This window comes from Rutilus rutilus (genome assembly GCF_951802725.1).
Source record: "Rutilus rutilus genome assembly, chromosome: 12".
Lineage (NCBI taxonomy): Eukaryota > Metazoa > Chordata > Actinopteri > Cypriniformes > Leuciscidae > Rutilus > Rutilus rutilus.
In genome coordinates, this window is record NC_140217.1 from 4,034,938 (window position 1) to 4,050,343 (window position 15,406).

The window sequence follows — 15,406 nt, forward strand, 5'->3', positions numbered from 1 at the left end:
TTAATCACCCATTTGTCTTAATAGAAACATGGTGCAGCAGCGGAGAACTTCTCCATTGTTTTCCCATTTTTAATAATCAAGAAATGTTTTCCACACAGATTTTCACTCAATGAGGGAGAAGAATATTTAATCAGTTTTATTTATTTATTTAGTTTATTTGATTGATTCTATATATTAATGCACAGGTAACAGTATTTGTCTAGTATATGTTACTAAAACGTCTATATACAGTAAAATTGCCACGAAGGCAATTTTGAGCAAATCTTTGAATCGGTGGATAATTGAATCTTGAATCTATTCATTGAAATGGAAAGAACTAATTCACTTGAAATTAATCAAACTTCCCACTGTTTCATTTTTATTTATTTTTTGTTTATTGGTTTTAAGCCTTTACTATGAAATTATAAGCTTATCTTTATGATTAATGTAATTTTTAAGAGCTTTTATTTTCAAGATGATTATAGTTGATAGCTGGAAATTGTTTATGACATTTCAATGATTATATTTTCATTATTTTTGTCCATTTGCTATCTTTGCAACATTTGTTGAGTATTGAATTGATTCTTGCAGAACTGTGCAGTAAAATGTGCAGACCACAACAAGTGTTAGTACTGCCTTCCATCAGAAAATACATATTATGCTTTATTATGCTATTAAAATATAAAATAAAATATATCTTTATTATTTTAAACTTTATTTTAACTTTATGTAATATTATCATTATACATATTACAGTTACAATATAAAAACAGCCTATTTAAGTAAAGTCAGAGAGAGGTTAAAGTTAATATTACGTTTTTAGACTTCGGGGATAAGTGCAGAAAAATGTTAATATAGTAAAGAATATTAAATTACATAAAGAACCCTTTAATGTTGCCGGTCATGAAGGTTGGAAATGGTGTAAGTGTTTTCAGGACATCAAAGAAAGGGCCATGTTGAGACTTGAAAGCCAGATTGGAGAATCCCATTGTGGAAATTCCCTCATTAATGTCGGGATCAATTACAGCAGATTCAGAGGCCGCTAAAACCTTGTTTCAAAGAAAAACCTTTTATTTAACTCCCACTTTTGCCTGGAAAGTTAAAGACCACTTCAACTTCAGACCTTTAAATATGGGGATACGTTGCTCTTTGATTGTGTGTGTGTGTGTGTGTGTGTGTGTGTGTGTGTGTGTGTGTGTGTGTGTGTGTGTGTGTGTGTGTGTGTGTGTGTGTGTGTGTGTGTGTGTGTGTGTGTGTGTGTGTGTGTGTGTGTGTGTGTGTGTGTGTGTGTGTGCGTGCACGTGTTCGATATGAAAGCAGGGGAAATGAGAAATCTTTGTCCATAAATTCTCCTGGTCTTCTTCCTCAAGCCCTCGACCAATCAGAGAGAAACTAATAAATGATGCATCGTGAAGATCATATCATGTGAATTCTCTCTGGAGCCTTTTGATCTTTACACAGTCCACACACTCTCAGGACGTGCCATTTGATGAATGACATTTAATATAAATGTTTGAGTATCTAATGCTTTATGGTGAGAGAGAGAGAGAGATGTTCTCATTTTGTTAGTCCATGAATTTTTCAATGGTAGTGTCATACATTTATTGCTTTTCTATTCAAGGATTTATTATTGATGTCTTCAACTGTGTGTATATGTGTTTATCCTGCATTGTTATTCTATAATTAATGAGTAGGGCTGGATGATATAGCCCATATGCAATATTTTATCCTTTTGGCTTACATCTCAATATTTAAGTATTTGCTTAAAATTATGTTTGTTTGTTTTTTCATTGAGAGGAATCATCAATTTTAATCATAAAGTCATTGCAAGTAAATTAAAATGCTTAAAACAAGAAGTAAAGTACAGTAAAAATGTTGAAGAAAAAAAAAAATTTCACTAAGTAAATGAGAAGAATATTTAATCAGATTTATTTATGTATTTTTTAATGTTATTTCATTTATTATAAATAGTAAAGCACATTAAACAGTATTTGCCTTTGGTATATATATTTGCTAAAAAAATGTAAGCATATAAATTGCCACACAGGCACTTCAATTAACATTTTGATCTAATGAATCATTGAATCGCTGAATCATTGAATCTATTCATTGAAATGAACAGTTTGAAAGAACTGATTCACTTTCCAACTCTATCATTGTTTTTGAGACTAAGATTAAATGAGTAATGCTATTAAAACTTCTTGATGGATATTTCACCAGAATCTCTCATTTAAACCTCAGATGTGTCTGGATAATCAAGCCGCAGGTGCAAAGCCAACTTCATATTGCCAACAAAGAAATATTGCATATATTGTAAATATTAAATATATCACCCAGCTTTACTAGCGAGGATATTTTCTGTATGTTGTGAAGTGGTTTTGTTCTTGTTTATAGTCTAATCTAGAGTCTCTCTACAGGTGTGTAAAGTTCACTGACACACACTTACATAACAGATCTCTTCTGAACGCTGTGTGTGGGCCTGTGTGTGTTTGTTTAGTGCGCTTCCTCCCCGTCTCTCTTTTACTCTTATTTCCCTCTGTCTTTTTTCTTTGGTTTCAACTGCAGCGAGTAGGTGTTTACACCTTTATCACTGTATATGAGAGTGATCATTCCATAATTGCTTATCCTTTCATGTGAAAGATGTGTGTGTATTCACTCTCATTCCCATGTGCCTTATCACACTGAGACACTCAAGCACTGTTGAGGGTCCTGCATCATGCTTCTTCTGTGTTTGTTTATTTGTGTGTGTGTGTGTGTGTGTGTGTGTGTGTGTGTGTGTGTGTGTGTTTGTGCCTTAGTAAATTGGGAGGTTTAGGCAGAACAATGCAAAAAAAAAAAATTCTTACTTAGTATTTTTGTCTTGTTTTCCAGGGCAAATATTTAAGCATTCTTAAATCTAGATACATTTACTTGAGAAGCAAAATGACTTCTGAAAAAAACAAACAAAAAAGATATCTATTGATTACGTATACTGGGTTTTTATGTTGAGTGCTACGATAGTCACTGTGTGGAGGACCAAAATCCATTAAACATGCTAGTCTTTCTGTCAGGACGTCGTAAAGTGGCATTGATTATTGTCCACTATGGCTCACTATACCAGATAAAAACTCAATTCAAAGGGAAAAGTTTATTTTTCTGACTCCATTGGCAGAAATGCGCTTCTTTTTTTTAAGCATAAACTCACTTAAATGGATATACAGTAGGGCTGGGTGATATGGCCAAAAAATCATATCTCTGTATTTTTTGGTTAAATGGCGATATACGATATATATCTCGGTACTTTCTACGTTTTTCTATTTGGATAAAGAAAATCTGTATTTATTTTAAAAAAATGTCATTTCACATCCTGCCCAATGATATCCTACAAACAATGTTGATATTGAAGGATATGGAAACAAATATAGTGAATTTAATGTAGGCTATGCAATATATTATGTGCAAAAAGGTGGTTAAAATCACATTACATTCTAACATTGTAACATTACAATCTAAAAACAAAAATAATGCTTTTGTTTTTAAATTGACTAAAAAATGAAAATAAAACCACTTAAACTAATTATATTAGCCTGCATTTGATTACCCCGTTATAATGGTCACTTTCATAAAAATATACTTGTAGGTTTAAAATTCCACATATGGCACATTTATTGTTTCCAACAACAAATATTTTAGCAATATGTATATTTTAGTCAGAATTATTGCGCTACTATTCTATTGTGCTCCGTCTGTTTGGCCCGCATGCGCGCGGCGTCGCTCATTCACGGAAGCTTGAATATTAGCGGAGATTCAATTGCAGAAGCTCGTCCTCTCCTGACAGTGAAATGGACATATTTGTTTGACTTTCTAACATTTAAAGATGGAGAATATACCTGTGAAATGTAAGTTAAGCACTGAGGAAAGCACCACATCTCAAACGCATTAAACAGCACAAGTATTTATCTGTCAGTCAGCAACAGTATCTGTCAGTAAGCATCTGACAGGGCAAGCTGCTTTAAACTTGTTATATCTTACCAGTTATTTTGAAGCCCTTAATATAAGCTTGTGTCATGTTTAGGACAAATTGTACTATGTACTTTCACTGCGGCAGCTCACACTGCGTCTTCCGCTATTTTTCAGATGTGCTCGTATCAAACTACTGTATCGATATAAACGGTATTGCCTCATTGCATATCGTTTCAAAAAAATATATCGATATACCGTACAAACTCGATATACCGCCCAGCCCTAATATACAGTACATTTTTCAGAGAGCAATTCTTTTTGCAAGAATTTTTAGATAATTGTGATGGAAAACAAGACAAAAATTCTAAGTAAGAAAAAAAATTGCGGTTGAAAGAGATTGCAGATACTATATGTTACTTGATTAATTTTGTGTGCACACAGGTGTACGTAATACAATTCATAACATAATGTTGTTGTTGTTTTTTTTATTCTAAAAATGCTAAATGTTTTCCTGTAGGGTTTTGGTTAGTCTATAGCACTTATATTTGTCACTAAGGTTAGTTACCACCACAGTAATGCAAGAACGCATGTTAAGTATACGCTTGCAATGCATCGGCATTCAAATCTGACCTGTGTGTTATGCATAATCTGTCATAAAATACACCTTGATTTATAATACAAGAAATCTAGAAATGAATGGATGCACGAGTGTGTTTTGGTGCTGTTGTCGTCTCCATGTTCTCATCTCTCTTTTATGGATAAGCGGAATATTTGCCTGTTTTACTCTCTCTGTTTCTCCTTGTCTTCCTCCTGCTCTCTTCTCTTTTGTTTCCCTTCCTCCATCTTCATCGCACCCTGCCATCCAAAATCAATCCACTCCTCACTCTCAGACCAGCGGGAAGGTGCGTTCTTTTCACTATCTCTCCTCCTACGCAGAGGGTCGGCGGATGGGAGGCGTGTGTCCCCCTGCTGGCAGCTCCTGTCCCGCCGTGTGCCAGTCTCTCTGGAGCTCTGAATCTCTGACACTGTCCTCTCCCTTACAAACCCATGCATGCTGTTGGCTGCCTCACATTTCAGCCTGCTCTTCTTCTTTATGTTGCATGTGTCAGAAATGTGGATGTTTTGTTGTTTTCAGACATTTGTAAAAAGCCCTAGAGCAACTTCAGGGATCTTTTAGGCTGTTTTCACACTTCGATTGCTCGGTCTGAACCTGAGATCGATGCATTGTGTTTTTTGGCTCCAAACCAATCTTTTGTTTAGTTTTTCAACCATGCTTTTGTTTTCTGCCAAATGCAAATTATGCTAAGGTCCGTACAAAATGTCCATCTGGCTGTTTTTTAAATGAAGTCAGATTTTTTTTTTTTTTTTTGATGCTCCTGTGTTGATTTACTTCATATTTTTTGGCTTTTAACAGCAGTACCAAGTACTAGTGGCAACAGTTTATCACTGTAGCAAAGGAATGACTCTTTACTTTACATTTGTACTCGTGCATTTCTTTCTTTGGTTTTAACTACTAAAACTTAACATGCACAGAATTAGGCTTTGTGTCGATGCGGTCGTTGCATCGCAAAAGATGGGAACAGTTGAAGTGTGAAAACACCCTTTGAGTCATGTGGATTTCTTCCAGTTATGTGGCTCGTATTAAGTATTTTTATGTACTTGTTTACAGAAGTTTTTCTTCTGTGCACGCGCATGAAAAGTAGGCATTTTGTGCAGCGTAGTCTGGTCTTGTTTGCGGAAACAGAGGATAGCAGCATCATTCTTTCTAAATGAACAGGGCGATTTGCTGTTGTTCAAAGCTTGAACTCAGAGGTCAAAGAACAATCAGAGGATTTCACCCTTAGCTTAGCGGATCAGACCTGTTTATAAACCAGTTCAAATTTCAAAGATGGCAGCAATTCCTCTGCTCCTTCTTCAGAGGAGTTACGCCAGCGAACTGCCACAAAGCCTTTTGAGCTCTCAAGTATTTAAGCTGGCTAAAGCAGCTTTCATTGTTTGTTTTGGAATCAGCCATTTGGTGAGGACTCCCGATGTGGAGAACAATACAAACAGTCAGCAAGTAAGAATGCGGAAAGCAAAAGATATTTTCCTCTCCAGTTGTTTGTTTAAAAGAGAGTCATTATCCTTCCAAAAACCCAAAGTGGTTGAACCAGGGCATTCTGTACATAATCACAGAAACAAGCTGTTTCATTTAGACAAGAACATTGAATGACATTGACAAATTAGCTTCCCTTTTGAATGGGAACTCGCACTCATAGTGTCCTCTAATAGGACGCAGTGTTTAGTTCCTCTACTCAGGGAACCATCTATAAGTCATGTGCTACAAAAGTCCAGAAACCAGAACACTCATTTGAAGAGCCTAATATAACATCAAGAACATTCAGATAACCATATAGCCACCAATTGTTCTTGATAAGGAGGTTCTGGTTGGGTTAATGTGTCCCAGCCGTTTCTAGGTCACTCCGATCTCTATGATAATGATCTCTACAGGTCTTCATGTCTTAACGCATTCTACACTTTATGTGGCCTTGGGCGAGATATCTTCAGCGCAGTCTCTCTCATTGGCTCCTGCAGAGCACAAATAAGACATGCCAACATAAATAATCGCCGTAGTCTTAGTTTTAAACTCTCTTGTTAATTATATTGGCGTATCTGTCTATATATACAGATGGTGGACAACCAAAATGCCTATTACCGCCGCGCCAGCCGCCGCGGCGAAATCACCGCGGCAAAAATAAACCAGCCGCATTTCAAAGTCGTTCCCGAAATGACCGCCAGGTGGCGCAAAGGGACATTGTGCAAAACAGCAGCAATTGCCGTATTTTAAAATGTAAGTGGGTTAAATATAAAACCCTAAGCCTAATAGGCATATTTTTCATATATAAATAGGCCTATTAGGCTACAACAGAATAGAACCAAAGATAGAATCAATTTTAGAACTGAAAAAATAGAATCAAAAGTTAAAAATAGAGACGATATTAGGAGCAATGACGATGAATATTTTTACTATTCTATTGAGGAATTAGATAAATGAAGAGCTCTCGTGAGCGATACAATTACATAGTAATTTATAGTGATTTCAAAAGCAGTCCTTAAAAAAAAAAAAAAAAATACATGGAGTAGTGTGGCATAATTTTTGAGAGATTACGCAGAACGCGTTTTAGTTAAGATCCTGGTTTCAATGCCCTTAATGTATATAGGCTAGGCTACTGCTTTAAAAAAATGTCACAACGCGTTTTGAGATTGTTTTGAATTAAACATTGAAGTTTAAAATGTAGTGTTTTGGCACACCAGGCCGAGTGGCGTTACGCATTGTTCAAAAATCAGGTTTTATTCTGGCATGTTGAATTGGCGTTAGATTTTTTTTTTTTTTTTTTTTTGGGATTTATTAGATTTAGATTTTAGATTTCGTTAGATTTTTTTTTCTCATAACTAAAATAGCTAAAATAACTAATATATGCCTTGTCTTAATATGACCTACTTAATATAAGCAATAGGCATATAATAGCCTATATAATAAATTAGCAAAACTTGGCCACTAAATATTTAATTTTCAATTATTTTAATTATCACAATTAAGTTTTAATTTTATTAAATTGAACAAGCGCAACAATCAGCATTTAATCAAATATTCTAAAAGATGTATTATTAATAATAATGTTATTTCAACATAATATTTCGTTTTTTCGACATAAGTGCCTGCAACAAGCAAGATGTGTAGCCTATTTGTAAATCCGGTGATGCGTGCATTGATTTTTATCAATAAACTAGTGTTTTCTGACAGTGTCGACTGCAAAGATGAAGTTGACGATCGCCATATTTGTAGTGAACGCACCTAGAGAGAAATGCACATAAAGACATAATCAGAGAGTAGCCTTTTTCTTTTCGTTTTGAATTATTTCGTTTGAAGACATTTCAAGCTTTGTGTATTTGATGTATTTATCATGTCTGTGTGAGGCATACGCTGAGTTTCGTTAAGTTTCGTTAGGAGGATGAGATGCGCTCCAGCTGACGTGCAATGCAAGTGACCGCGCGGGCGCCTCCATGATTAGTGTCTGTTATATTTGCTTCTCTTACTTATTAAATCCAGGCAATTTTGATGAAAAATTTATTAAAATTAAGATACAATTTATAGAAAACGAAATTCACTTTAAAGAAAGGTTTTCTACTAAACAAAACTTAATGAAGTGGTCAAAATCATGTCTGACCCACTCCATATCCATCTCTCGATATAATGCATCCTATCTTACTCGTGCTGTTCACTTTTCATATTCAACATAGATGGAAAAAAATAGCATTATAATATTTTAACAAATATGATACTAAATGAGATTATTTAATGGCTACAACAGTATAGTAGGCCTATAGACTCTATTTGTACAAATTGCTGCACATTAATTTAATTAAATGAAACCTTGTAACGAATTCACATTGTAGGGTAGACTGTGTACAGTTGAGACACCTTAAATAACTTGCGTTCGCAGCAAGCACAAGTTGTGATTTTTGCTGTGCACTTGCATATTAGTGTCAGCTGGGAAGGAAATATAGAGACTAGACCTCTTGGAACTTTAATTGAATACATAGCGTTGGTAAAGCATACTGAAATTACATCCCTACAAATGTATTAGGCCCTACTGAAAATAAATGTATCGAATTTAAGCAAAGTAGCCTAAATGTTAAGACTGTAAGCCCTTTGCTTTTTTACTTAGCCTATAAAGGACTCTTACAGCCGACTTTGTGTTAATTTAATTTGTAAAGGATTTTTTTAACTCAAACATTAACACTGAAATAAATGAAACTAAATTATTGTAAAAAATGTTGGCACACCACGACGAGTGGCGCTATGCATTGTTCTAAAGCCAGGTTTTATTCTGGCATGTTGAATTAGTGTTGGACAAACGCGGCGGCGCGTTCATTTGAATGAAGAGCGCTTCTCGCTCGTGTGAGCGAACACACACTGGAACGGCCATGTCGCAACGAGTGAATCGTGGCCGAGTGGTTGAACATACGTTACGATCATTTAGATGACACGGGTTCGAATCCCGAACTAACTTGGACTACTGATATTTTTATATTAATGCATTTTATAGTCTATTGTTGATGCAGAGAGATTTGTCTAGTTCTAAAACATAGTTTTTTTTGCTTATAGCCTATTTACAAAATAAAATCACCATGCATTTCCATTTTACACTAAGGAACAAATATTAATGACTTTACTTCTGTAGCCTATAATAATTCCAATCGTAATTTCAAAAGCAGTTCTGTTAAAAAAAAATATATATATATATAGGCCTATATATAGCCTATATATATATATATATATATATATATATATATATATATATATGACGTTTAAACGACAAACAATAAAATCAGAACCAGTATTCTGTTGCGTTCATGGTTCCAGTGGCAGGAATGCATCCACGGCTTTTCAAAATGTCACAAAGCGTTTTGAGATTGTTTTGTATGAAATATTGAAGTTTATAATGAAGTGTTTTGGCACACCACGACGAGTGGCAAACTCTTTGTTTTGTTTTGCAAACTCAGCTAGCCTGTGGGGGGTTTGGAGAAGGCAATAGTTGCTTTATCGTGGGGGTGCAGGACAGAGGTGTTAATGTCCGTCTTTCATATGGAGAGTGTCGGAGCCAGCCTGATGAGCAGGCAAAGGCAACATTCTTTAAAGGATTAATTAATCTCAAAATCTCCAAAAGTCCATAGCCTATGTACAGTAGGCCCTATATCTTATTAAATTATATATTGTAGTTTTATTGGTTGTATTTAAAGGTTTTCCACACACAATTTCAATTTAGCAGATACAGAGCTCTTTAATTCGCAACCCACCTCGTTTTATTGTAAGGTGAATTCAGCAAGGCATGTTGTATCTTTGAAGGAACAAAAGCTATTTGTTACAGTTTTTTCTTTCGTGATTTGTGTGGATGACACACAGCGACATATACAGTATTATCAGCTGTATGGTGTTTTTTACGCTGAAATGCTTAATTTCGAGAATGACCTGCCGCGCGCAGTGAGGGAGACCAAACTTAGTAAAAAAATATCCAGCGCGAGAGAGGCAAAGAAAAACGCCTGTTCTTAATTTGTTGCTTTGAACTTTTTTCGTTTTGTACCGTTTTAATTTTATAATTTAGCTGCAATTTCTTTGACAATAGAAATTTAAAATGTTGCAAGAATAAGATTCTGTGTTTCTTATTTTGCATCACAAAGGGAATAAACTCTATCGATGCAACCCTGTTTAAATAAATAAACTGTCCCGACACTTTATTCATACCTTGAAATGTGCGATGGGTTTTCAAACTTAATGAATTTTCTTTTTCTTTTACATTTTTCATTGTTTATTTTTTAATTGAAAGCAATACTGTATTGAAAGTATTTTTCTGATTTGTTCGATCTGTTTTGAAAAATGTCTTCCGTTGCTATAGCCGGGTATCACTGTCAGTCATCTCAATCTCGTGAATGATTCACACACACACAAAAAAATAATTTAGCAGATTAAAGACGAGCTTCATCATCTTCATTTTCTGGTGCAATTGGCTTACAGTCTTCCTTCATCAGATTCATCAGTGTCGTCCGCGAAACACTAATGTATTTTTACATATTTTGCTTTTCGTTAATGTTAACCAATTCTGTTGTAGCATAATAGGCCTATATTTTTTCCCTAAAAGTTTGTTTTATTCTCTGCTTTGTTTGTTTATATTTTTACATATTCAATCAGTCTCATTTTTGTTCAAATAATGGTTTTTAAAAAATTTTTTTTTTTTTTTTTTTTTAAATAAACAGATAGGTAACTTACCTTTTAAAATGCCGCAGTTGCTGCTGTTTTGCCCTGTCACTTGCGCCACCCAGTATAGCCTAGTCATTTCGCGAACGACTTTGAAATTCGACTGGTTTATTTTTGCCGCGGCAGTAGGCTAATAGGCATTGTGGTTGATTATTTATTTATTAATTAATTCAATTGATAATCATAACAACATGTAAGCCTATTTAATTCTGAATATAACAAAGAATGCTTAAACCGACTAACATCGGTTAGTACTGCAAGTCCTGAAAATGTTTTAATTTTACGGTAAATTATTTTAATTTATTTCACTGTTATGTTTCAGTTAATAAATCTACATACACATTAAAATAACACGAAGTAAATGACAAGTAACCTATTGACATAGCCTTTCTAAATGATAGAAAAACTGGGCACACAATGTTAACGTGTGTACTTTGTTTAAATTTAATGAAGTTGAATTCGTTTAACCACAATATTTATCTTGAATTTATCTGTGGCCTCTCAGCTCAGATTATTGCCGCGGCAGATTACGTCATAAAGAGAATAAACTGACACTTTTCAAAGTCTGTGATTACAGCGCCACTCAGCGATAAAAGGCAGCAAATACACATCCCAATTTTGCCGCCGCGGGAACGGCGGCGGTAAAAGTCTCATTCTGGTTGTCCACCATCTGTACATGAGACAGCAGACGATGCCATATGTATGAGATAGCAAATTATATATATATATATAGTTTATTTATGTATCTTTTGTAGATGCACTTGTATCAGTAAATGTTGTAGTATCTAATAAAGCCAGCCATGGTGGTTGAACAGAAATGACTCTCAATTCACATTCAGTGAGTGTTCGTTTTGGACCCTGACTTCACGTTGATGTTTTTTTTTTTGCTTTGTTTTTTTTTTCGGCTTGTTCATTCTCCAGTATCTGTATAGGACTTTTATTTTGAGTTGATTGAGTCTGTAAAGCACAGCTTTGATGCTGATTGGAGACTGATTCTACTAATCCACTTCAGACCAGAAGATTTGCAACAAGTTGACAGTCCAGAAAACGGTGTAAATGTAGTGATGTCTATCCCTGACGGCAGAAACATTGGCAGGATCAGGAGTTCGCCTGTTGTGGAATCCCTCTCTGATCACAGCTTGTTACAGAGAGTTATCCAATCATGTTGGTTTGGTTTTTTTCCTCTATTGATCAGACAAAGCTATAAAATTTGGATTCTTTGCACTATTTTGTTCATTCTTTGATGCATTCATTTGGATTTTTTATTTATTTATTTATTGGTGTTTTACTCTATAGGTCACACATGCATGCTCTGTTGACTATCGCTGATTTGTGCTTTTTTGCTTCATGTGTGCATGGCCATTGATGTGCTTTGGATTGTGTGTGTGTGTGTGTGCGTGTGTGTGTATGTGCGCACACGCCTGTGAAATTGCTTGTGCATTGAATAAAGCCCAGTTACCTCCCTCTCCTGCAATCACCTCTCCATTAAAACAATGGTCTTTCTCTCTCTCGCTCTCTCTTCACCTAACATTGCATGTATGTCTGCATGTCTAACTGCAAGCTTTCATTGCTCTGTTATCCCTCCCAGCAATACTTCTCACGAGATCAGTCACTAATGTCAGTTCCGCCCATTCTCTAACCTCACCGCGGCCACTGGCATCGCTCACGCCGGTCTGTTTTACTAGCCAGCAAAGACTTCTCAAACTTTCTTAACAACCTCTAACTGAGAGAAACTCTTGCCATCATGTCGTGACCATCCCTCATGTCCATGGGTAACATCATCCTCTCTATGTACAGTGACTAACGTGGATTAATGTGATGTCTCTCTTACACTATTACACCTGCAGGCATTCTTGCCCAACTAACAAACTTAACTCAATCTCAAAAGTCCAAACTCTGCGCTCATCTCTCAAAGATGACGATTATTACGGCCACCCCTGGCCATGTCCAGTACAGAGCAGACCCCATAAGCACAATTTGCTCAGTGTTTACCTGACTTGAGTCAATACATTTTGCAATAAATATTGATTTACTGTACCTGAACCACAGCAATATGTTCAAATTACACACACACAGAAAAGAAACAAAGAGTCATAACCAAACGCTTTTTTGTCTCAATCATCGAAGATGTTTGTCAGTTCGTCAGTTTTCATTTTTGTTTGTGTACAGTGGAATATCATTGTTTTAAAGTCTTACTCTACACATTTGATTGGCTTTGAGGTTTTATTTCTTACGGCACATATTATTTTACTTTCAGCAAGGACAGATTTGTCACATATAACCTGGTTTGGTGTTATGGGTAGTGTGAGTTTGCTTATTTTCTTATATAACACATGGCCAAGAAGCCGCTCTAGATGCACACAGTTAAATCTCACATGATAATGCCGAAAATGAACACTACTCTTGTAAACCATTTAAAGTGTGTGTGTGTGTGTGTGTGTGTGTGTGTGTGTGTGTGTGTGTGTGTGTGTGTGTGTGTGTGTGTGTGTGTGTGTGTGTGTGTGTGTGAAAAAGAGACATCTTGAGTTTATTTTTGGAGTTTGGGTGGTAGCTAGTTCTCTGCTTTCCAGAAATTGCATTCAAGTCAAATAAACACTGAGCATTTGTAATCCTTTAGCCCCACACTTTCCTCAGTCATCCGCAATAATTTCCTGTGTCTGGAAATGTGAAGGTAATGACAAGGAAATTAACAGGTAATGTTCAGATTTGGAAGTGAGCTGGAGTCTCTCAGAAGTGAGACTTGTTTATCCGTGAACATAAGCAGATGTCTGGCCGCAGAGCTCCCCGTTAAACTCAGCTGCCATCTGCAAACAATTCCACTTTATATACGGAGAGACATTATAAAAGATTGGTTTATTAGCAATCTCTCCATGGACTCTTTCAGACGGCTTCTTCCATGAAGTCTACAGAAAATGCTGCTCTTTTATGGGAGCTCTGCAGATTCACAGAGCGTTTGCTGTGTCTTCAGTGGGCAGGATGGTTTGGCTTTGGCTGCACACCAACTCAATGTGTGTAAAGGGTCACAATCTTCTGCTGTCAAATTATGCTGTTCTTGATCCAAGTGAGATGCATTTCTTTGCAAAAAATTGTTTTTTTACAGTACTACTTCTGAGCTTCATCATGCCATTATTTAAATACACAAATGTGGCATATGAAAATATTTTTTTACAAGAATTTTCAAAATAAATATCAAAAAAAAAAAAAAAAAGATTTGTCGGCAAACTATAAATATAATTTTCTTTTATGATTTGGGGGGAAGATATGCAGAATTTTGGAAAACTGACTGGAAAACTCTCATTGATGACTGACAGCATAATCAAATTAGCTTCAATATTTAATTATTAAACATGCAAGGGGTAGTGAAGATGTAGAACTTTATAAATGACTGAATTTTGTAGAAAATTCTGTGAAATCTGACTTTTCAGAGTCTGTTTCCCATTGTATATCTATGAAACGATAAAGGAAATGTGCGCTGCACCGCTAAGCTATCAGTCACATTGATGAGAAAGTCTAAAGTTCAAATCTGAGACGTGACATTCGCCGGTCTGCATCTCTTTGAGCTCCTGAGTGTCTGTCAGTCCAAGATAGTGTGACAGGGCAATGTAGAAAAAAAGCATCGCACACCTCAGTGAGACTGGTCTTTAGAAATTATTTTGTGACCAGTTGTGGTTGAGGTTGCTCTTTGTCTGCATTTTTACTGTGTATTTGTGATGCAAAGAGAGTTCATTTAGTGACATAACAGTAAATAGCTTGCCAGCACTTTGAAAGAAATCAAATTTGATGAGACAATAAGGAAACTCGACTAAAGAGCCAAAACATCCTTGAGCTGCATTTACTGTCAAAAACACTCTTATCTGATGAATGTTTAGAATATTAAGGCTCTCCGCTCTATTCCCTTGAATTAGTTTTGCTTTTGTCCATTCAGATGAATCAGTCAGAGAGCGAATTCATATATTATATCCCTCACATTTTCAAATAAAGACTCTATATCCTAGAGGTCAGTGGTGTATATCCAGAGCCATGCCCTCCTGTATCTGCACTGCTTCTAACATCATCTGCGCTCCTCCAACAGTCCGCCGAGTTCCGCCACGTTTCTCAATCCCGCCCACCAATCACGAAGTGATGCCGGGCGGCAGTGTGAACCTCACCTGCGTGGCGGTGGGCGCTCCCATGCCCTATGTGAAGTGGATGAGGGGTGAACAGGAGCTAACCAAAGAGGAGGAGATGCCCATTGGCCGAAATGTGCTGGAGCTCACCAACATCCGGCAGTCGGCGAACTACACCTGTGTGGCTATATCCTCCCTGGGCATGATCGACACCACAGCTCAGATCATGGTCAAAGGTAAGAGACGTCTAGCCTCAGGATCTTCTTTATCTTTGCACTTGTATGAAATGTGCTTAATAAGCCCTATTCGGATGGTAAGTGTTTCTCGTATAGATGTCCGTAAAAAAAAATATGCATGGCACCTCAGTGATAAAACTCAAGCATTCGGATGGAGATTTATCCTCAAGTTTTGTGATTGTATGAACCCAGCTCACGTGGTCAGTCGCATGATTGTCTGCTGTAAATAAAATGTCATATGCTTGGAATAATAAGAATAAATTCATATTTCAATTAATATTAGGACAATTATATCCTATTCATCATGTGGAAGATAGATGCGCTATAGTAAAATGGTTTTCTGTCTT

The 15,406-nt window shown here is 36.1% G+C and overlaps 1 protein-coding gene across 5 annotated transcripts in view; it reads left to right on the forward strand.

Moving 5' to 3' along the window:
* Window positions 1-15,406, forward strand: part of ptprfa (protein tyrosine phosphatase receptor type Fa) — a 232,051-nt gene that overhangs the window by 133,172 nt on the left and 83,473 nt on the right. For 3 of the 5 annotated variants that reach the window (XM_084425208.1, XM_084425210.1, XM_084425212.1), the window contains exons 8-9: window positions 4,812-4,823; window positions 14,790-15,059. In XM_084425208.1, the coding sequence (XP_084281334.1) occupies window positions 4,812-4,823; window positions 14,790-15,059 (282 nt within the window). The remainder of the gene's footprint in view (window positions 1-4,811; window positions 4,824-14,789; window positions 15,060-15,406) is intronic. The other 2 variants (XM_084425211.1, XM_084425209.1) reach the window with 1 other exon arrangement.